This window comes from Gorilla gorilla, chromosome 3, assembly GCF_029281585.2.
Source record: "Gorilla gorilla gorilla isolate KB3781 chromosome 3, NHGRI_mGorGor1-v2.1_pri, whole genome shotgun sequence".
NCBI lineage: Eukaryota > Metazoa > Chordata > Mammalia > Primates > Hominidae > Gorilla > Gorilla gorilla.
In genome coordinates this window covers 186240336-186264236 of record NC_073227.2, presented here as the reverse complement: position 1 = coordinate 186264236, position 23901 = coordinate 186240336, and the positions used below count along the sequence as shown (strand labels likewise).

Genomic DNA, 23901 nt, shown 5'->3' with positions numbered 1-23901 from the left:
GTTTCGCAGAGCTTCCAGCAGCAGGTGTCACTCTCTCCCCAAGTGCTGACAGGGAGTCACCTTTTATTGCTAATTCAGATGCTGGGCATTCCATGATTAGGGAGTAAAAGGTACGTTGATTCGGTATCTTGGCTATTGTGAAGTGCTACAATAAACTTGAGGGTGCAGATGTCTCGTCCATATACCGATTTCATCTCCTTTGGATAAATGCCCAGTAGTGGGATTTCTGGATCGTATGGTAGCTCTATTTGTAGCACATAGCACAATTTTAATTGCAGCCAGCCCCAAATTTGTTGCTTGAGGATTATAACAAATTTACACACACACACACACGTGGGCATATGAACCACATACAAGGTATAAAGCATGACCTACAAACAAAACATTCTCAGTTTTAAGTATCTGAATCCCTTACACCTGGACATCTTTACCGTGTAAGGTTTCAAAAAAAGAAAAAGAAAAAAAAGGAAGTTACCAGATAATGACTCCGCAGCTTAAAAAAATAAAAATAATTAACACCACATACTAAGAATTCCCAACCCTTGATGAGTTACAAACTAGATACTTGAGATTTTATCAGCCCTGAAAAGTTTAGCTCTATTCTTCAACTGTACAGAAAACATACATTATCTAAGCAGGGCAAATAACTGCTTCAGTATGTATTGCTTTATTAGGTCAAGACGATTCCCCACAATACTTAAACCTGAAAAATTCATGTTCAAACAGCCAGGAAACATTTCAGCAAAGGAAGCACTTAAAAAAAAAAAAAAGAAACCAATCCTTTTATTGTACAACTTAATAATTTAATGATTTCTGTACTTTCAAGTTTAAGAATAAAAGGTGACAGTTAATGTTTAAAACTGGAAACCAGATAATCACACAAAAATCACATTTATTTCAAGAGCTCAAAGTGCAAATACAGCAAGTCAGTTCACAAAGTTTCAAGATACAGTTTTTAATGACAATGGAAATTTGATATACAAAAATGGAAGGGTAAATAGAAATAAAGCTCCTCAATTTTTAAAAAAATTCAAGTAATTTGAAAAGCCTTTAGACTAAAATACTCCACTTACATCCATTCAGAAATGCCAGTACTGCACTGCAATCAATAAGGACTCTTCAAAGAGAGAATCAGCTCAAACTGGTCAGCTCTAGATTAGAATGGAAGTTATTGGTGCTGGCTTTTCTTGATTTGGAAGCTTCAGTCACTCACTGCTATCAACTGATGAGGTTCAATCCATGATATTTTGATCTTTAGGCAAATTCTAAAACATGTTTAAAGTTAAAAAGGCTGGGCGCAGTGGATTACACCTGTAATCCCAGCACTTTGGGAGGCCAAGATGGGCAGATCACTTGAGGTCAGAAGTTTGAGACCAGCCTGGCCAACATCGTGAAACCCCATCTCTACAAAAATACAAAAATTAGCTGGGTGTGGTGGCGGATGCCTGTAATCCCAGCTACTTGGGAGGCTGAGGCAGGAGAATTGCTTGAACTGGGAGGCAGAGGTTGCAGTGAGCTGAGACTGTGCCACCACACTCCAGCCAAGGAGACAGAGTGTGGCTTCGTCTCAAAAATAAAAAATAAAAAAATAAAAAAAAGCTAAATATAAGACCAATACCACTATGAAGAATTTTCTGAAATGACCAGTATATATCTAAAAGATTTAAAGACCAATGTCAACTTCAGGCCTATGGTTTTACTGGGAGAAAAGCCATAGATTAATACTTCTAGTATGCAAAACCTTCTTGCACGCTTAGGAACATGGCCTTTTAAAACTTCCTCATGAAAACTGTACTTAAATATATATTTATTCATTTCTACATATATAGAACTTGTAGGTAAAGTAGAAAAAGTTCCCACTAGGAAGGTAATTAAAGGTTGTTAATGTTCTTTTTATCACTTAGTAGCCAGAAAACATGCTTATTTCTGCTCTCCAGAAGCAATGTTAGCTACTAGTTTCTGAATTCAGGAAAACGTTTATCTTTCAGGAAGGTTTACGTGAGATATTTATTCAGTCTTTTTCTCAAACTTCTTCCTCTTTTCATTATAGGCATTATACTGAGAGTCTGTTCCAAAAATTCGATCCCACCATGTAAATGTTGAAGCATAGTTTCCAATGAAGTTCATGTGGTGGAAATCGTGATGCCGAGAACCAGCATAGAAAGGGATCAGATTTAAAGGGTTGAGAGGAATATCATAACCACTGAAACAAAAATGATAAAGATTATTAAGGAATAAATACATCTCAAATGATTGTTGTTTTTATTAATAATCATGTGCTCACATTAACCAATTTAGATAACATGCCACTTTGCCTAGACCACTTTATTTCTAAGATGTTCACAAACAGCAAACACAGAAAATGGTGTATATTCTAGAAACCACTCTAAGAAAAAAAATCCTTAAAAAAATCTAAGAAAATCATTTATTTTATGATAAAATATATGAATGATGGAAGAGATGGATTATAGTAATGAATCTTTAGACACAGATTTTTAAGAATTAATCTTCTTTTATGTTTTAGAGGAAGCTTTCTCACCATCATGTATAACACTTGTAAATAAAGCCCAAAATACTAAATATGTTTTTTAGGAAAAGTCACATAAAATTAGTATCAAGTATTAAAAAGGGCAGGCCCATGAATCCCTGTATAGCAACTTCATTTACTTTTTTAGGTAATGACAAGTTGGAATCAAATGTACCACAATTAATCAAAATACCAGTGTACTTTTCTATAGTTGGGAGAAGACAAATGGCTTCAAAAAAGAGTCCCATTTAAAGTATGCTCCTTTATTTCCAACTACATATCTACAATCAGACATCCAGTTATACTTATTTGAATCACTCTAACCCTCTCTTCCTTTGAGGAGCTTAGAGGAAGGAAGGCAGAAAGAAACAATGGATAGAAAAAAAAAAAGAAAGAAATGTCAATTACAATTTTTCCACAGAAGAATATTCTCTGCGTAGGACTAGAAGCATTAATTTTGCTACTTTAGCACTTTAAAAATAATTCTTAGAATTTGATATTCTGCATTCATGAGTACAGAAGTATGTCCCAAGTCAAAATGCAATGAACATATAATTAAAAAATAATGAATAATTAGGATAAGCATTTAAGAAGGCATTCAATATAAATAATTTACCACAAAATGTCTTCCAATCAACAGAAAGGATGCATCTGAAATATGTATGTGTTACAAGTAGTAGTTTCATCTTGCAAGTGCCTTTATCAGTGCTGAACAGTAGAGATTAGAAAGTCTTATTCAATGAAGGCTGAATGCTTTGATATTTTTTTTCAAATATGAGTTAGGTTTAGGTTTACTACAGAAGGATAAGGAAATTGCTGGTCCTGAATATATACTTGCCCTAATAACACATTATCACTATAAAAATTATAACAGCATAGGCTAGAATGTAAAAACATCTATTATTTAAACTTTTATCCAACAGTTATGTTTTCTTAATATAACATTAAGAAGATTAACTTCTCCTATTAGTCTACTTAGAAATATGATAATCTTATGGCCATGAAAATAAATATATTTCATTATGCTTTATACCTGAACAGAAATTAATACTCACCTATGGACATCAATAGTTTCTAATAAACGAATGGTCACCCATGCCCAAAGAAGAATTACATGATCACACAAAAGCACGATTCCAATGAAAAATCCAGTTCCAAGAATTAGAGTCTCCAAAGGATGTGCATATTCAGCTTCCATTCCAAATGGAGCCTAAGACAAACAGATAAGAAATTCTTAATTTCTTAGCTATTGTGATGGTCAATTTTATGTGTCAACTTGGCTAGGCTATGATATCCAACTGTTTGATTAAATACCAGTCTAGATGTTGTTGTGAAGGTATTTTTTAGATGTTGTTAACATTTAAATCAGTAGACTGAGTAAAGGTGATTACCGTTCATAATGAGGGTGGGCTTCATCCAATCATTTGAAGGCCTTCAGGATAAAAGGCTGAGGTTTCCTGAAAAAGGATTCTCAAGACTGCAACACTGAAACCCTGCCTGAGTTTCCAACTTGCTGCTCCATGGAATTTGGACCCAAGGCTGCAACAATTCTTACCTGGATTTCTAGTCTGTAGCCTGCTTTACAGATTTCAGACTTGACAGCCACACACTTGCATGAGCTGATTCCTTAAAATAAATCTCTCTCTGCATATATATACCCCAATGATTCTGCTTCACTGGAGACTTCACTAATATATATATCCTATTTATGCATAAAGTTTTACAAAGTTATATTGATTCTATATGTAGTGATGATTTATCTAGTCATACACTTATAAATAATACTAGCAATTCTCAATAAAAATACCTTACTCCACATCAAAAGTCTAGGGATATAAAATCTTGCTGTCTTTGATGGTTTAAGATAAAGTCATTAAATAATTGACTTGAACTCTAATTTTGACTTAAGTATTTATATTTGTTCTTCTAATAAAGAGATGCTTGATTTGGCACACCATGTAATCACGGTCAATGCAAAACATACTCACATAACCAGTCTGACAAAGCTACATCAAAGCAATTCTAATAGGCCGGGCATGGTGGCTCACGCCTGTAATCCCAGCACTTTGCGAGTCCAAGGCGGGTGGATCACCTGAGGTCAGGAGTTCGAGACCAGCCTGACCAACATAGTGAAATCCTGTCTCTACTAAAAATACAAAATTAGCCACGCGTGGTGACGCATGCCTGTAATCCCAGCTACCTGAAAGGCTGAGGCAGGAGAATTGCTTGAACCCAGGAGGTGAAGGTTGCAGTGAGCCGAGATCATGCCATTGCAGTCCAGCCTGGGCAACAAGAGCAAAACTCTATCTCAAAAAAAAAAAAAAAAAAAAAAAAAAAAAAGCAGTGCTCATAAAAGTTACTGTTTTTGTGGGAGTTAGCAATGTGAGGATCTAGCTGTGCCAGTGTAGCACTGTCCACAAGGATGGAAGTCCAAACTTTCATATATTTTTCTTTCAGATCTCAATTTACCATGAAATTTAAATAATGAAGACAATGTGTAGAAATGGCTTGTTTGTATGTGTGTGTATTGTTCTTAATAATCATGCCAAAGGAAAAGAAAATAAAAACGTCACCAACAATTTTAGAAAAATGCTCAGGCAATTAAAATAGACATTTTGCCTCTAACAGAAAGAATTAAATATAACTCTCACATACCTGAAACTCATGATGAACTTTATGAATATACTTGTATATTCTTTTGTGGTGTAAGAGTCTATGCAGAAAATAGTGCCAAGTATCTTCAATGACTGCACAACCAAAGCATCTTGCCAAAAGAAAATACCTTTAAGATAAAAATGTTGTAACGTGTAAGAAATAATTTTACTTAAACTATCCAGACTTTTAGTTGGGATCACTGCTTGAGACATTACATAAAACCATCCACCCACTTACCAGGTTGACCTAATTGGATATATTCATAAATAAATTCTCAAAACCACCAGATACAGCTACATAGCTTGATATAAGGTTAAAGAGACTGCCCACTAGACCAATTTCATTTCATTACAATGTTCGCACAACTTGCCTAATGACACTTTTCTCAAGAGATATCCCTGTTAAGTGACGCATGAGTATATATATATATGTGTGTGTATATATATGTGTGTATATATATATACACATACATATTTTTGTTTATGTAAACACAATTTCTATAAACCTCATAAATGATTCTCATATATTTCATTCATTTTAAAATTAAAATGTAATATATTTTTGTCAACATAAGCACTTATACATGTATATAAACATACAAAAGACATTATGGAAACTTCTGATACTAGAAGCTCACCTTCCAACAAAGTATTTAAAAGATGTAAAAATGGAAACATTTTAAGATTTTACTGTGGTTTACTTCTCTACTATTTATTTACTTCCAAAGTTTAGAACAAACATTAACTAAAATTAAGAAAACGGGTAAACATTAAGTATAACTTAACTGAATAAGCCACAATTGGGTGTAAAAGCCAAATTTTTATCTACGTACCATCTTGGCATTCTTTCCCAATCATAAGGAATATTGAAATACTCTGTAAAATAATAGGTTCCACAAATCAAAGGCAGCTGGATACAGAAGTGATTAAAGAGAAGAACTTTGAAACACTTCCATTGGTTTTCCCATGTCTCTGGCTTATCCTACGAAGAAAAATCACAATATCTAATATTAGTCTCTGCTATCAGAGTTTAACTTGACCTAATTTTTTCTCTGTTTATGTTGGACCTTAATTCTACGTCAGTTATGTTAACTTTATATAACTTAAGACTCAGGAATCTTTGCCTTCTAAATTCTTGACAACTACTATCACTACTTCAGGTGAAGAAACTGTTAACAGATGCGCCTAGCCATGATGATCTCAAACAAACTAAGAAACACCATGGAATGAATAATTCTCCAGTCTTTGCTGCCACAGATCATTCACTTCACTTCTTTTACCAGAAGTTGCAGAGAAGAAGAAATATAATATGCTAAGATTACAGTTGGGTGTCCGCAATTGAAGAAGTTGTATACGAAGCATTGGAAGCCTTTTACACAGTAAGTCGATGCTTCCAGGCACTCAGTGGTATTCATTCCAACAAATAAATGCACTTTTGTTCAAATCCAATGACAGAATTATAAACTCTCTGAGTTGAGAAGTACAGAGATGTGTCCTGATTATGGAGTTCACAGATTCAAGTCAAAATGAGAAAAGTTAGATCAACATGAGATGTTCGTTAAGACCTCATCAGGATACCCATTTGCTTAGCAAGTCATTATAAAAAACAAAGCAAAACAAAACAAAAACTAACTAAATGTATTCAATTTATAGGATTGCACTTAAAAAAGTGCTTTGGGCTTTACAAAACGATGGTGACAATAAATATCAGTTATTGCTTTGTTTTAAATGTCACTGCTGAAAAATTCAGGTATCCGCCAACAAAACTCTTTTAATTGAACCACGATATCCAACGTACGGGAACTACTGCGCATCAGCAGAAGCCCAAAGAGGTCAACCAGCTTGGGCAGGGTCACACACACAGTTATTAGCAGAAGTTGGACTAACTAAAATCTAGGTCTCCAGATCCAGCTCTGCTCTTGAAATTCTTTAAGGGTTATCTTCCTGACAAAAATAGGAAAAGCACTGAACTAAGAATCAATCCAGAGATTTGTGCTCTAATACCAGGGCTGCTACTCACCAGTTAACTAGCTCTTGTGATGTTTACAACTCAGTTTCTTCAACAATAAAATGGGAGGATCTGACAGCTGCCTTTGTATTTCTAATCTGAGCATTATCTAACCCCACTCCTCTAAACCTCCACTCTGTAACTGGGGACGAAATAAATGAAGGATTCAGGCTTCAGTTGGCAATAGTACTGTCTCCTACAGCAACTATGGTTAATAGACTTAATTTCCCAGGTAGACTGTGATATCGATGCAGTTATAGAAATTACAAAGTTAATCAACTATAATAAAATCACATGCTATACCATTTAAAGTATACATAAATTAGTTACAAAGACAGTTAGCAATACAAATTCATACCTACTGCAATATGAAAGTTTACCATATTTTACTTTCTTTATGCATAACTGTACTTAATATAAAGGAATACCTTTACAAGGGCCACAAACTTCAGAAATAATATTTTTAGTACATTTATCTTTGAGGAAAATTTTTGGAGAATTACTAAGATTTTTTTTTAAAGAAATAGATCCTGCAAAGTCTGCTTTACTTTTTCATTCCTGTGAAATTTCCCCTAACTAGCAAGGATGTGCATTAGCTCTCCAGTTGTCTGTTCTGTTTGAAAGCAGAAAGTCTTTAGTACTATTTCATCACCACCACCAACTTCTTCTATTCTTTTTGACAATTTTAAGAACAAAAACATTTATTGCATATGTTAAATATAATTCTCAAATATTTTATCTTAAACAATTGATACCCTCAATGTTAATCAGGGTATCTGCCTTCAAAATGCATAAACCTATAATTAATTTGTACCAATATTTTGGTTTCTTTTAAAACTCCTTTAACTTGTGGAAACTAGTCCTGGTTTAAAATCACATTTTTTATCAAAAATGCTCAAAGCATGGACTTTAACGGTTATGAAACATAAAGACTTGCTGAGTACAGACTTGAAGTCAAATTACCCAGCCTTTCAGTCTGTTCATAAACAACTAGCTCTGACCAACTAGACTACAGCTTATTCTTTCATTTGCCACACTATATTTTAAAGCTGCTCATATACCCTTGCCTGAGAAAGTTCTTTGTCTCTCTGGAAAGGTTACTACTTCTAACCAGTGAGTCAGCTGCAAAGTCCAGTGAAGGAGAAAAAGGATGCTTTTGCCTGGCCAGCCATACAATGAATTACAATGAATGAGCCCTATAAATAAATCACTGGGTGACACACGGCAGCCACAATCACCCTAAAGGTGCATTAGAACTTAGACGTCCAAACTTAATTCTGCCTTTCAAAGCAGGTGCTTTCCTAAAAAGCACTTTGGAGCTTCTGTGACCTTAATTGAGGGTCACAGAGTACTCTCCTTTGGCCCTGCTATTTTTTATTTCCTTCGCCTTTACCCTTTGCTCTTTTCTCCTTTGGCCTGGAGTCCACAGTCATCTGACCCCTGCATTATCCCCAGAGAGGACTAATATTAATACCTGCTTAAAGTGAGACTCTGGGAGAGGCTGTGAAACTAACAGAATGATAACAGAGAATGTGTACAGACTGCCATCCAAAATATATACAGTTGTCCTTTGGTATCTTTTGAGGATTGGTTCTGGGACTTCCGGCAAATACCAAGATCTGAAGATGCTCAAGTGCCTGATATAAAATGACATAGTATTTGACATAACCTACACGAATCCTCTCGTATACTTTAAATCATCTCTACAGCACTTATAATACTTAATAAAATGCAAATGCTCTATAAATAGTTGTCATTTTGAATAATGACAAGGAAAAAAAAGACTGTACATGTTCAGTATAGACACAATTTTTTTCCCCTGAATATTTCTGATCTGCAGTTGGTTGGATCCATGGATACAATAAACCATGGATATGGAGGGCCAATTGTACTGAGTGAATGTAAATTACTTTCCACAGATGAATACTCTCAATGGTCTACTTTCTACCAAGACTGTGTGCCCTTGAGTTTTAGTTTGGAATGACTTTTTATGAAAAGTAAACAGCAAACACTAGAAACTATCATCAGCTTACCAAATGCTAACAAATAATTCATCTTTCTAATAAGCTACTCCAAATTCTCACATCAAGCTCATAGGCTACATATGAGATTTCACCTTGTCATGTACATAGTGACCTCTCAACATTTAGTGCAATGAAGCAAATATCCAGAAACGAGGAGCATCACCTCCTTATTTGGGATGATACGAACGCTGCAGAACTACCTACCATATATTTAGGGAAAAAAAACTTGAATAGCCCTGATCAAGGTCGTAGTGTATTAACAGTCCCTTAGATTTGCTGGAACATAGAGTTGGGGTGAACTGCAAAATATGCACAAATCACCATACCTTTCCTTTCCAGCTAGCTTAAACATTAAAATTCATAAACTTAAGTTAGATAACCATCACATCTACTTAAAGCCCAATTTAACAAACTATTCTTGAAATATTATCAATAATGACCTAGGACTGTGTTGCTCCATTCAGGAGCAACTAGTAACATGTGGCTACCAAACACTTTAAACATGGCTAGTCTAAATTGAGATAGACTAAAATTAATGTAAAATACACACGGAATTGCAAAGACTTATTAAATATCTCATTAAGTATTTTTTAGAATTTGATTACTGGTTGAAATAATAATTTACATTTATTTCTTTTTTTTTTTGAGACAAGGTCTCACTCTGTCGCCTATGCTAGAGTATAGTGCTGCAATCCTTCTGCTTCAGCCTCATAAGTAGCTAGGACTTATATCACCATGCCTGGGTATTTTTGTATCTTTTTTGTAGAGACAGAGTCTTGCTATGTTTCCCAGGATGGTCTTGAACTCCTGGCCTCAAGCAATCCTCCTGCCTTGGCCTCCCAAAGTGCTGGAATTACAGGCATGGACCCTGCACCCAGAGATAGTTTACATTTATTGAGCTAAATAATACACATTAGGAAATTAATTTCCTTATTTCTTTTTACCTTTTCTATGTATTCTACTAGAAAATTTAAAATTACATACGTGGCTTCATATTTCTATTGGATATCACTGCTTTAGCCTCACAAAACAAAGCCCGATGTACTTTTAAAATATTCAGCAACATTAATGATAATATTCTATTTCTAGTCCCTTATACTCACCTTTTGAATTTTGTATTTTTTCATATAAGGTATAAATTGAAATAAAAATCCAGGTAAACAGAACAAGAAATAAAGGGCTTCATGAACTATAAGGGATCCCCATGTTGCAATCTGGAACTTTGTATAATTATTCAACATATAGTTCCAAGCATTTTTAAATGGTTCTTGCAGAGGATTCTCAGGTAAAAGTGAATCTACATATTCCACAGCCAAGGATGCTGAACTAAAGATGCTGACACTTTCATTTGTTGCCATTTTTCAAATCTCTGCAGACAGCCTTATAATTCTGTAGAAATGAATACATATATAATAAGTTAAACAATGAGCTTTCAAAAAATAAAACAGTTAAAAAATGCATCCTCTGATCATTTTAAAAATGATAATTACTAAAGGAGTATAAATTTTTTACCAAAAAATTACTAAAGGAGTACAAATGGTTTTACACCATTTTATAACATTTGCTGGATATCATCACCATTTCTATTTGTAGATATTCCTTTAAAAAACACATTATTTTCAAGAACAATAGCTAAAAGAACAATAGCGGAAAAATTTTTTCAAGCTATATTTAAAGAAATCGTCAGTGTGGTTCTCATGGAAAAGCTTCTAATTTAAATGAGCAATAGCTGGGTTTAAAAGTATCACTTAAAGCCAAAAGAACCTATAAAGAAAAAGCCTGCCAAATATGAGTATATAAAAATTAAGTACCTCCTACTGGGGAATAGAAATACAAAGTCAAAGATTAAATGACAAACTGGGAAAAATATTTCCAACATTTTACAACAAAGGGCTACAAAGTATGCTTTAGAAAAAAGACTAAAAAGACAACAGAAGAATGACAAATGCCATTCACAAGCAGTTCACAGAAAAATAAAGGCAAATGGTCACTAAACAAGGAAGAATCTTCACTTCATTAAATGAGGAAATGCACCCTAAAACAAAGAGACACTTTTAGCCTGAGTAGCAAATCTTTAAAAGCTTATTAATGCCCAGTACTGGTAAGAGGGTGAGAAAACAAGCATGACCACACACTGTGGGCAGGGGGGATACATCAGTGTATCATTGGAGGAAAAATGAGCAACACCTATCATAATTCAAAATGAATACATCCTTTGATCCAGCAACTTTCTCATTCAAGGGTACAAAGACAGATACACTAAGATGGAAGGAAGCATTGCTTGCAGTAGCAAAAACAAAGAGGAAAAAATAAAAGCAAAACACAAATAAGCCATCAACAAGGTATGGGTTAAATAAATTAAGTCCTTCCATAGACAATTACACAGCCATTTAAAAGAACAGGGAAGATCTATATGCTCTACATAGAAAGATGTCTAAGATACAGTGTTAATCCAAGTAACAAGTTACAGAATAGTATGCATAACAAGAGCCCCACTTAAGATTTTTTGAAAAGGATATGTATTTTATCTATGCACTTTTATGCATATGTACATACACAGACACACAGAAACAAAAAATGTACATATGGATACAAAGGGAAAAATTTACAGTGGTGACTTCTAGTAAAACAGAGTTGTGTGGCAGGGCAGGAGACAGTGTTAATGAAGACAGCGTGGCGGGGTAGGGGAGAGTGTTATGGAAGACAGAGCGTGGCGGGGTAGGAGACAGTGTGGTGGGGTAGGGGAGAGTGTTATGGAAGACAGAGTGGCGACGGGGTAGGGGAGAGTGTTATGGAAGACAGAAAAAAAAATCTGACTTATGTCTTTTGCACAATTTAAACTTTTTAAATGAGCATGTTTTACTTACCTAATAAATAAGCTCAATAGGTCACTAACCAAAAAATAAACTTCTCAAGAGTCACTTTCCTAAAAATGTTCACCACTGCTGCTTCTAATTTATGAATTTTTTGGACCATTTTAAAAATGAGTATTTTAAAGCCTCAGAAGCATTCTAAATAGTGCCTTAAAAGTCCCCTTCCCCAACACTTCTCAAATTGACCTTTTATCCCATTCTACAGAAGGAATATTGAGAACCTAGCCAACTCCTTCAGACATCTGAATTCACTTCAGGCCGTCCTTCTTCTGTCCTACTCATCTCAAATGACTTACACCACAGTGACTATAGTGTTCCATCCTGTGTCATTACAAGCCTTAAAATTTCTTTGCTCATTCATTCTTTCCTCTAAGACTGACTAGTCTTCCTGTGTTCTTATCTTACCTCAAGAACTTGTCCATCACTTATCCTTTCCCATCTTTCATCCTTCTCCCTTCATGGAATCCATTCCTTCAGGTCTAAAAACACATTCACGTCTTTTCTTTTTTTTTTTTTTTTTTTTTGAGACACGGTCTCACTCTGTCACCCAAGCTGGAGTGCAGTGGCACAATTATGGCTCATTGCAGCCTCGACCTCCCAGGCTCAAGCAATCCTCCCACCTCAGCCCCTCGTAGCTGGGACCACAGGCACACGCCACCACGCCTGGCTAATTTTTTTAATTTTTTGTGGAGACAGGGGTCACCCTATGTTGCCCAGACTGGTCTCAAACTCCTAGGCTCAAGTAATCCTCCCATCTCAGCCTCCCAAAGTGTGGGGATTATAGGTGTGAGCCACTGCGCCCAGCCTCCATCTTCCTTTGTTGATAAACACCTTCCTAGCCTCCATTACCTCTTCCAAGCCACTGTCCCATTTATCTTTCTTTGAACCAACCAACTTCTTTCTCAAAGGAGAGCTCTACATAAAGATTGTTTAACTCAGCTGGGCATGGTGGCTCACGCCTATAATCCCAGCACCTTGGGGAGGCTGATGCGGGCAGATACACCTAAGGTCAGGAGTTCAGGTGAATCGCTTGAAATGAGGAGGTGGAGGTTTCAGTAAGCTGTGACTACACTCTAGCCTGGGCACCAACGGCAAAACTCTGTCTCAAAAAAAGAGAATAAAAAAGGTTGCTTAACGCGCCCACACAACTCACTGAGCTACTTGCAATCCGGCTCCCCACCTGCACCAAAACGTCTTCAATCATCTTCTAAGTTGTAAAATAAGGCAACCATCCAATCTTAATTTCTCTCAAGGTGATTAGTAAATTTGACGATAATGAACCAAGACCACTTACTAGTCCTGTCCTGTGACCTTGGGCAAATTAGGCAACCTCTCTGTGATGCAGTTTTATCAGCAGCAAAAATTAAAACAGTAGGTCTTCCAATGAGTCCGAGAGACGATGCATATAAAGCACTTAGTTAGCACAGGACCTGGCATGTAATAGCTACAAGAAACTAACAATTATTGGGCACTTTCTGTGCCAAGAACTGTGTTCAAAGCATGCTACCTGCTCTCTACATTTTCATTTTAATCCTTACCACACCTTCGTGAGGTAGGTATTATTTTATCGCCATTTTATAGATAAAATAACTGAGGTTTAGAAAGATTAAGCAACTTGCCCAAAGTCTAATGCTTAATGTTAAGTTAATGCTTAACTTAACAAATGCTAAGTGGGGAAGCCCATGCACTCATCCATTATATTACACTATAATTATAAATAAAACCCATAATAAGTATTAGAGTACAAGGAGAATAATTCCTACAGTTTACCTAAGCCCTATGAAAAGGTATTCCACGAGTTGTCTTTATCTTCTTATTTCCTGTTTATATTCTAGCAACTGCAATCTGCATTCGATTGTCATCACTGCACTGAACTTACTCTTACTAATATCACTAAGGAGGCTGGGTGTGGTGGCTCACGCTGGTAACCCCAGCACTTTGAGAGGCTGAGGTGGGCGGATCACAAGGTCAGGAGTTCCAGACCAGTCTGGCCAATATGGTGAAACACCTCCACCAAAAAAATACAAAAAAATTAGCCGGGTGTGGTGGCGCATGCCTGTAATCCCAGCTACTAGGGAGGCTGAGGCAGGAGAATTGCTTGAACCCGGGAGGCTGAGGTTGCAGCGAGCCGAGATCACGACACTGCATTCCAGCCTGGGCGACAGAGTGAGACTCCGTCTCAAAAAAAAAAAAAAAAAAAAAAAAAAGAATCGCTATGGATCTCCAGCTGCCAAATCCAATAAACTTTTTTTTTTTTTGGAGTTTATTTGACTAATCTGGAAGATTTGATACTTCTCTTCTTGAAATACCGCCTTTCCTTGGTTCTTGGAACTCAAATGCATTCACTCTGACAAGTATTGTGCATTCATTGTGCTAGCTGGTGCCCTTACCCCTGAGTTCATAAAACATAAAATTTAGTGAGGAATAACAACTAGTGTCCAAACCATCAAAAATTATGTGATAAGAACAATAAAGGGGGGAATACACAGTGCTATGAACTTCTAGAGAAAGGTGCTATCTAAACTGAGACCTAGAACAGGAGAGGGAGGTGACAAATTAAAAAATAGAGTGAGGGAGAGAGGGTCAAGGGAGGGGTTTTGCATAGAGAGAACAGCAACTCCAAAGACTCAACCAGGAGATTAGGAAGAATATGAGAATTGAAGCTGGAAAGTTTCCCAATAATGCCTTCCTTACTCCCTTCTAACGATTCCAGATTGTCTTGGGTGATCTTAACTATTTTCTGTTTTAAAAATATGCTGATATCCATCATCTCTATCTCTAGCCCTCTCCCCTAAACTCCAGGATCTAATTATCCAAGTTTACTGGTCATATCTAGTCAAAGAGTTCAGAGGCACATGAACTCACTCAACAGGTCCAAAGGTTCAGTATGTGCTCCTCACAACCCCCGCCCAAATACTAGGCCTCCTTTAATGCCTAATTCTCAGACATAACGTTTTAAGTCTCTCCCATTCTGCTGCCTTAAGTCTTCAAACTCGTACCCAATTTAGAAACACTTGGTTTAGCTAACATTCAGGAATTTACTTTTCACAAAGGAGCGAGGGAATGGATATACTGTTGCTAACTGAACAAGGAATTAACGAGGAGAGGGGAAACAAGGTCTTGGAAAATTGAATTTCCTTTTCCTTTACTCATTCTTGGGCAACCTAAATGACTGGAAGCCTGTTCTGGAGCAGGTTGACTAGATAAATTTAGTTATTTGTGGATTCTCAGAAACCTTGAAGTTCAGCTGTCAGCCTGTCTCTGTCCTTTGGTACTTTAACACGGATTTCACCAGCTCCTTCATTTTCTGGACTTGCCCTGCCTCCAAGCTTGCCCTTCTTAAACCTTATTTCTAAGATGCAATGCCACGATCTATATAAATTTAAACATCAGAGATAACCTCCTTAAAACACTCAAAGTTCAAGGGAGTGCTTGCCCTAAGCATAAAGATCAAGCCCCGCTGTGATTGATGCACACGAGGCCCTTCCAGACTTCTTCACTCTTCATTTCTTACATTCTCGCCATCCTACACTTCACATTTTTGCAGTATCTGATCACTCATGGTTGCTACTGCTTCATTCCTCTCTGCCCACGGAAATATCGTTCCCTTACAGGTGATGTCCTCCCATCCAACTCCTAGTCATCCTTCAGTAACCTCCTCTCGGACGCCCTTCCCAACCCCACTACTCCCAAAGCACACTACATCTTACCTCCTCCTAGTGGCTCCTGCTTTTGTATAACTTTCGCCAGTCTATCACCCTGTGCTGCAACTGTCTTCTACGTCCTGTCTCCCGAAGACAACACATTTTAAAGGGCAAGAAACATGCCCTAGCCTAGTTCCATCACTTAAGAATTTCACTCCGTTTTCATCCTTTCTAGCACCTTAGCCTAGGCGCACCTTAGCCTAGGCGCACCTTAGCCTAGGCCCAGCTTGACTCCAGTCTCCTTCCGCCCCCTCTCGGGTACCACTGCCAGCGTCCCGCCCAGCGCGCGCATCCGCACCCCGAACCCGCTCCCCTCGATCTCACGGAGCACCGGGTGGGAGCCCGCCTGCTCCGCCTTCCTCGCTCATGAGCCACTCCTCCAACCCCCTCACCTGAACGGCCGCGAGATGACTGCCGGCCACCGACACCGAGGACTCGCCAGGTGTTGCGACCTCGGAACCTGCCTCGCCTGGCTGGGGGGTGGAGCCGGGTGGGCCAGGCGGTCCGTCCTGTCGTTATTGGCCTGCGAGGGCTCCCGCCCCGCCTTCTCGGCGCGGTGATTGGTCTGTGCAGTTGCCTACATCGTGTGACTCGGGCGAACGAGCTCCTGGCGGTCCCAGCCATTGGCTCCGCGGATGGAGTGAGGATAGTGAGACCTGCAGGGCCAGCCAATGGCCGGCACCGCGGAGCGCCCGGAGGCGGGGAAGCGTGAGAGCGCGTCACGGCGTGAGGGGGCGGGCACAGACGGATGGCCGCCTCGCCCTGCCGCGCGGAGTCGCCTTGGCAACTGCGGTCCTGGCAGATTCCCAGTGAGAGCCTGCGCTGTGTGGGGGAAAGTGTCGCGCCAGCCGCCGTCCCAGGACTTTTATTTCAAATGTGACCTGTGTAGCAACCGCAACTCCCAAACCCGGGAAGAAAAGAGTATAGATGAGTCTTAAAATCTATGTTGACTGTTTTGTGTTTCCAGACACCCTTGCCTTCCTTTTTCTGGTCTACCATTTAGATCTTTCGTCTCCCTTGTTTCCCCAGCCTACGTATCCTTTAATAAGTCCCTGCATTTTGAAAACGGAGAATTTCAAATGCGATTATCGTCATTTTGCAGATGAGAAGTAGAGGCTGGGAAAGATTTAAAAAGATTGAACATCAAGGGAGAGTTCGGCTCCCAGGACCTTGACCTCGCTACATGGGCTGAGAACGCCCAGGTGTTGTTGCAATTGCTGTGCTGGACGATGAGTGCCCGGGGGCGGGGGCGGGGGCTTGACGCAGGTCTTTGCAGCTCTAAAGCTCAGTTTACACCGTCTCTCAACATTAAAATATTGTGTACTGGGGTTTAATAATAAAACTGTACAGATGTGATAATATACTAAAACTTTCACTTAACGGAAGAGGTGCCTTTAAAGAAAAAACCGCACAGGGGCATCATTTGGGCTAGTGAAGGCTCTTTTTCCTCCTTCTTTACTAAGGTATAATTGACAAAAATTGTGTTTACGGCGTACACATGATGTTTTGATTATGTGTATATTGTGTCACATATATACAGCTTCTGAAAACAGAATACTATTGTTTCACTCCTCCATGCTTTTGCCCAAACTGGCCCTTCTGCCTGGAATAATCAGCCATCTCCATGCCGCCCCATCAATTCAGGTACTATCTCCTTGAGGAAGTTCCCTCTTGAAAAGTGTCTTTTTTAGATTCAGTGTGACCTGTACTTATTCGTCTATCCCTCATGTTTGGCACACACATTCTTTGTAAAGTATCATGACAGAGGTCACGTCAAATGAAAAGAAATGGGATCTGTCCCTTGGTTGTCAGAGTCAGCCCTGTCTTTAGGATGCCTTTACAGTGGTGTCTGAAACCGTCCCTATATACTTTATGAAATTAATCTGAGAAAAAGGGGTGGGGAGAACGAAATTAAACCAAGCTTGCAGCACACTGAGGATTAATAATTAGGTCAGCTTGCTGTCTGACCCCTTCCTCATAATTGTTTGCCTATTGCTTCAGAATCATGTAGACTCTGTTACAAGGTTATAGTTTCCCCTAACTACTCTATAGACAACAACTTGAACATTATGAAACGTTAAGTTTGTGCTTTCAGATAACCTTTCAGGTCCTTCATACTGATGAAACTACTGACTCAGCTGGTCTGACAAGGAGCTGACTCACCAAAGAATGCAGTTCCCACATCCTGATGGTTTCATCCCCCTTACCCCAGCCAATTGAGGACCCTAATTTTCCAGCCCATTGCCCTCCAGGATCCCCTTAAAAGCCCCAGCACAGAACTCCTCGGAGAGATGAATTTGAGGGTCTCCTCCCATCTCCTCTCGGCACCCTGCGATCACTAAACTCTTTCTCTGCTGCAAACCCTGCTGTCTCAGTGTATACTGTGCAGTGGGCATATGAATCTGTTGGTCCTGTAGTGGATGCTGTGGCACACCACCCAGATCCCCCTCTTCAAGACCTAAGCAGGCATTCCTCCAGCTGCTGAGTACTGCCAAAGAGAAGCACCTCTCCCCACGGGTATACCCCCTTTCTGGGAAACAGCTAGTCAAGTAACTGGTTGAAACGGGTATAAAATCCCCTAAACCAACGTAGGGCTACTTTGCTTGGCCATCCCAGCTCCAGAGCTCCCCATCCTATTGGTTGTGTGATGACTGCACTGCCACCCAACTTTTCTCTCTGCCCAAACCTGCCATCCTCTATCAGGTGAGCATCAATAGCACACACTATCGGGCCACACTTACTAGGCTTGGCATTTTATTAGCAGTGGATAAGTTACTTCTCTGTCTTATCTGGTACTTCTGTAAAATAATAATACCTACACCTCGAAGAGTTATTTATGATGATTACATGAGATAACGTATGTAAAGCCCTTTGCACAGTCTCTGGCATACAAGATATGATCAGTAAATGTCAGCAATTATTTCTCTTTTGGAATTCTACCACAGTATTACATTTTCTAAATCAGAGCAGGTGTAGGTGTATGGAGGGGTCAGATTATTTTAAACCTTAAAGGCTTAGAGCTGGAAAAAAAATGCTGATGCAGCAGCTCAACTCACTTATTTCCCTACAATGAAGATTAACAGGGGGCTCAGGGAACAATAGCTGTAATTTATTGAGGGCCCGCTGGATTTCAAGCATATTAACATGCATCATTTCTTTCAAACGCAACAACCTTGTGACACAGACACTACTATTGCCATTTTAAAAACAAAATAAGGATTAGAGGTTAAGTAATGTGTTGAAAGTCACAGCTAGCAATTGATAGAGGGAGCTGCAAACCCAGAACCCTTTTGTTTCTATGCCCATGGGCTTTCCAATATACCACATGGCTTTTTTCCTTAAAGCCAGGATTAGAACCCCAGAATCTTGACTCAAAATATAGTTCCATTCTCCAGCGTAGCCTCCTCTCCAAAATGAGACACTGGCAGCCATGGAAGTCAGTAGGAGGCAGTTTGCTTAAGACAAAACTAAACCAAGATGGTGTCAGCACACTGCTACGTAATTTCATGTGACCCTTTTACACCTCATAAAGTTAAGTCTCATAACGCATCAGCAGTTAGGATTACAAATACCTGGGTTCTTATGCTGTAAGGAACGATAAAGAGATAATAAATACCAGGAATCACACACCAGACTCTATAAGAAACAGGGAAAGAACTGATAGTCTTCTGACAGTAAATACACCATCCGCCTTAACCATAGTCATCACTGCTTTCAGCCAAGGAGGCATAGATCCCAACAAAGCAGGCAGACGAGTTGCTTCACAACGCAGGTATGTGGATCCAGCCTTGAACTCTGCTCAAACGTGGGGCTGCTTCCTTGGCAGGATTTCTAAGACACCTCTCTGCCTTCTTATTTTTCATACAACAATGGAACAGGCTGAGAACACTTCCATATGCCTTTAAAAAAATTTCAAACTGGAAAGACAAAGGTTGGCATGGGGGAAGGAGGTATGTCTAAAGTCTCTGAACTCATAGCTATGAATCCAGCTACTGACAAACCTTGGCAATTATAGTATAGCTATTAAAGCTTCAAAGATTAAGAAAGTAAAGATAGAGGTATTTGACATGCTATGTAGTTAAGTCTTTGTTACTTTAATAGGCTGAGATTATATTTTAAGAAAAGCTTTAAGATTTTTCAGATAAATCTTTAATTGATAGATTCATATAGAACATTAGTGTTTGGAAGTGATCAGGACAGACAGAGACCTCATATATTTTTCTTGGTGCCTCTGTCAGAAACAGCTGACTACTCCAAGTTCATTAGACCTTCAACATGTTTGTTGACAATGATGTGCTGTAAGGCAGAAATTCATGTTTTCATCAACTGAGCATAGGCTTTTTCTGATTAAATTCATTTATAATGGAAAGTTCAACTAAGTATTAAATGTGGTTCCATGTTTAAATTTGAATCGAAATGTTATCATAGCAATCTTTCCTCTTGATTATCAACTGGTCTAGCAACAGCTCATGCCAACTTTTTTAATTCCTGAGGAATGGTCACAATATCCCATCACCTCCTCCTTCCCCCTCTTCCCTTCCTCTGCTGTGTCCAGCACCTCAGCTGCCTCCCTGACTCCACTATTCCTATTTCCTCAATTCCTTTTATTTGGTATCAAAACCACAGTTTATTTCTCAGTTACTTTGGAGTAGGTATTTTTTTTCTTTGACTTTCCTTTTGGTCTAATACTACTTGTTTTATCCTTATCTCATGCCCTACCCATATCAGGGACACAAAAATATAAAAAGTTTAAATTTTACCAATCCTTGACAGACCTCTCCTTGATAGTTGAAGTTACTTTTCCTTGGAAAGAGAACCATTTTTATTGACTTCGGTTATTCATTTAATAGTTTTGTCTTGTAGGTGAGGTCACTTTGGCAATAAATTAAAAATGCAGATTTGTGAAGTGACAAAATGCAAACTATAAAACAGCAAAAAAAACTAACAGGAAACTTTAACACAAAACTAAGCAGATAAAAAGAACACTGTGAAACAAATAATATACAAACTTTTATTCAAAGTTAATTCAAGAAAGACATGTTTTGGTCATTTTTAAAGTGAGATTAATTGAAGATCTCAGAAAAACTGTATCTGATCAACACACATGGCTACTCACAGAAAGTTCTCTCTTCTGTTAATAGCAGCTAAATTTATACACACAGAAAAAATTCTGAAGACCATGCAAATTCAATTGAATTCCATACATTCATTATATTTATCAAAAACCTGCAGTAATGTTCATGCCAAAGTGTTAATTTAAGAAAAAAATTAAAAATACACACCAAAACATGACCAAGATTAAACTAAAGAAAATAATAAATAAGCATAATTTATATTGTATTTTAAAAAGTTTGGCATCACACATATTCAAGTGTGTTACACCAGGTCCATTCCTCAGAAGTGGCATTTAAAGTGTTAAGCATTGTTAAATATCAAAAAATACAACTCTGTTTTACAATGTAGTACTGGCATAATTCAAAGTACTGTGCCAATTATAAATAGTATAATCAAGTTTCAAACATCTTTTCAAACATATTTAAAGGAAAGCATATAGACACACATTTATATGCACATAATTTATTATATTCATGTAATCAAAGTTATTTTATAAAAGCAAACAGTGTATCCCTCAACTAGTTTGTATACTTACGTAGATTTTAATATCTGTTCAAAGATTTTCAGTTCCTGGTATACAGATTTTTAGAAGAAATAAAGATAAAATTTAATTTTACAAGAACACACATTACTTCATCCTCCTTCACAAAATAATCTGTAGTCATTCAAGGTTGATAAGAACTAGTCTTTATGAAAGCAACTGTTGTCTAAAGACTACAGATTAAGTCCTGCAGTCCAAGTTTCTTATGAAAATTCAGTCAGCTGCTGCTCATTGCAGAAAAAGCCTACACGGTGCTTCTACCAAAAATAATCTTCAGTATCCGAGGCCTATAAAGGCAGACGATCGTATCTTCTGCTGAGACTTAAAGTGCAGCTACAAGTGGAGAAGTGCTAGATTCTCAGTCACTTCACAAATACTTGTTGAAGGCTGTTTCTCATGTATAAATATGCTGAAAATGTCCTTCAGGCTCATAATGGTTTATCAATAACTGTGACCCCTGAGCAAAGAAATGAAGAGAGAAAAAAGAAGTCACAGGCAGCATTCTGTATCTCTGAGAAAACACTCAATTCTTCATTATAATACGAAGGCAGGAGGAACCATACAAATCATGTTTCAGAATCTCTTTCTTAAACTTTAGTAGTAGTATCATTTTAATCTAAATGACAGTGAAAACTCTGTTTAGTTATGGACTAGTTAAATATAAGACTATTTAATCCAGAACTAGTCTTTTCCTCTTTGTAGTTACAATTTGGAAAATATACTCAAAAGGGAACACAGAAACTTTTGAGCGTGATGGATATGTTCATTATCTTGATTGTGGTGATGGTTTCATGGGTATATACTATGTCAAAAGTAATAAAATTATATACTTTAAATATACAGTTGACCCTTGAACGACATGGGGGTCAGGGGTGCTGACCCTCCACGCAGTCAAAAACCCATGTATAATTTTTTACTCCCGCACAATTACTAATAGCTTACAGTTGACCAAACGCCTTACTGATACAGTCAATTAACACATATTTTACATGTAATATATGTTATGTATGTCATAACATGTTATGTGTTATATATTGTATTCTTAAAGTAAGCTACAGAAAAGGAAATGTTATTTAAAAAGTCATAAGGAAGAGGAACTATATTTACTATTCATTAAGGGGAAGTGGATCATCATCAAGGTCTTCATCCTTGTCTCTTCACATTGAGCAGGCTGAGGAGGAGGAGAAAGAGGAGAGGTTGGTCTTGTTGTTTCAGGGGTGGCAGAGGCAGAAGAGGTGGAGGAGGTGGAAGGGAAGGCAAGGGAAACGGGAGAGGCAGACACACTTGGTGCAACTTTAAGGAAATACACTGTAATTCCTGTCTGACTTTTTTGTTTTTTTCATTTCTCTAAAAATGTTTCCACATAATACCAATCCTCTTTCCACCACTTTCTTCAGTTACAGTGCACATATCATAGAAGGGCCCATTTCATAAAGTAAGTCATAAACAGTCTTGAATAACCAAACCCTTTTGCCAGACTGTCTAATGTCAATTTGTTTTCTGATATTGCTTCTACATCTTCTTCATTGTCTGGCAGTGGTTAAGAAGCACTCATCTCCGTCGAGTCATGTTCTGTTAATTTCTCTGGTTTGGTATCTATTAGCTCTTGAATTTCTCCAAGATCCATACCTTGAAACCCTTCACCATCAACCTTTATAGCCACATCCATGATCTCTTTCATGATTTCTTTGACTGGCTCTGTCATAACTCCTGTGAAGTCATACACAACATCTGAACACAGTTTTTTTCCAGCAGGAATTTATTGTTTTGGGTTTGATGACTTTCATAGCTTTTTCTATAACAATGATATATTCAGTGGTGTAATCCATCCAGACTTTCATGTTTTCTCTGTTGAGATTCTCTTCCATAGCACTGGCAATTTTTTCCATAGAGTGCCATGTATAATGAACCTTTAAGGTTCCTATGGTCACTGATCTAGAGGCTGAATGAGACACATTGTGTTTAGGGGCACGTAGACCACTTCTATGCCTTTGGTGTTGAACTCATGGGGTTCTGGGTGGCCAAGGGCACTGTCCAATATCAAAATAAAAAGCAGTCCCTTACTGGCAAGGTACTTCCTGAACCTGAAGCATAGATGGAACCAGTCCAGGAAAAGATTTCTTGTCTAGGCCTTCTTGTTATACAATCAAAAGACTGGCAGCTGGTATTTATATTTTCCCTTCAAGGATTGGGGGTTAGCAACTTTTTAGATAAGAGCAGTCCAAATCATAAACCCAACTGCATTTGCACAAAATAGTAGAGTTAGCCTATCCCTTTCTGCCTTAAATTCTGGTGCTTGCTTATCTTCCTAATAAATGTCCCTGGTGGCACATTTGTCTGCATTAAAAACTTGTTCAGGCAGATATCCATTCTCCTCAACAACTTTCTTAATGGCATCTGGGAGCTCATCTGCTGGCCCCTTGGTTGACAGAAGTGTTCTCCTGTTATCTTGACA

General features: G+C 38.1%; 2 protein-coding genes across 10 annotated transcripts in view; both read right to left on the bottom strand.

Annotated features, from left to right (window-relative positions):
- Window positions 1-781: 781 nt before the first annotated feature.
- Window positions 782-16395, bottom strand: MSMO1 (methylsterol monooxygenase 1). 3 transcript variants are annotated; one of them, XM_004040592.5, is made up of 6 exons: window positions 16183-16395; window positions 10317-10602; window positions 6015-6163; window positions 5183-5309; window positions 3583-3737; window positions 782-2203 (listed from the first exon to the last, which is right to left on the bottom strand). In XM_004040592.5, the coding sequence occupies exons 2-6, from the start codon at window positions 10569-10571 to the stop codon at window positions 2008-2010; spliced, it is 882 nt and encodes a 293-aa protein (XP_004040640.1). In that variant the 5' UTR covers window positions 10572-10602; window positions 16183-16395; the 3' UTR covers window positions 782-2007. The 3 variants fall into 3 exon arrangements, with proteins under 3 accessions (XP_004040640.1, XP_063561702.1, XP_004040641.1); XM_063705632.1 differs by having other exon boundaries at window positions 15797-16275; XM_004040593.5 differs by lacking the exon at window positions 10317-10602 and having other exon boundaries at window positions 16183-16296.
- Window positions 16396-20787: 4392 nt separating this feature from the next.
- The window catches only part of KLHL2 (kelch like family member 2), a 115172-nt gene continuing 112058 nt past the window's right edge, over window positions 20788-23901 (bottom strand). For 6 of the 7 annotated variants that reach the window (XM_055384706.2, XM_055384708.2, XM_063705631.1 and 3 more), the window contains one exon: window positions 20788-21903. In XM_055384706.2, coding sequence (XP_055240681.1) covers window positions 21875-21903 — 29 coding nt within the window. In that variant the 3' untranslated portion in view covers window positions 20788-21874. Of the gene's footprint in view, window positions 21904-22553; window positions 22618-23901 lie in introns of all 7 variants that reach the window. The other variant, XR_010133531.1, reaches the window with a different exon arrangement.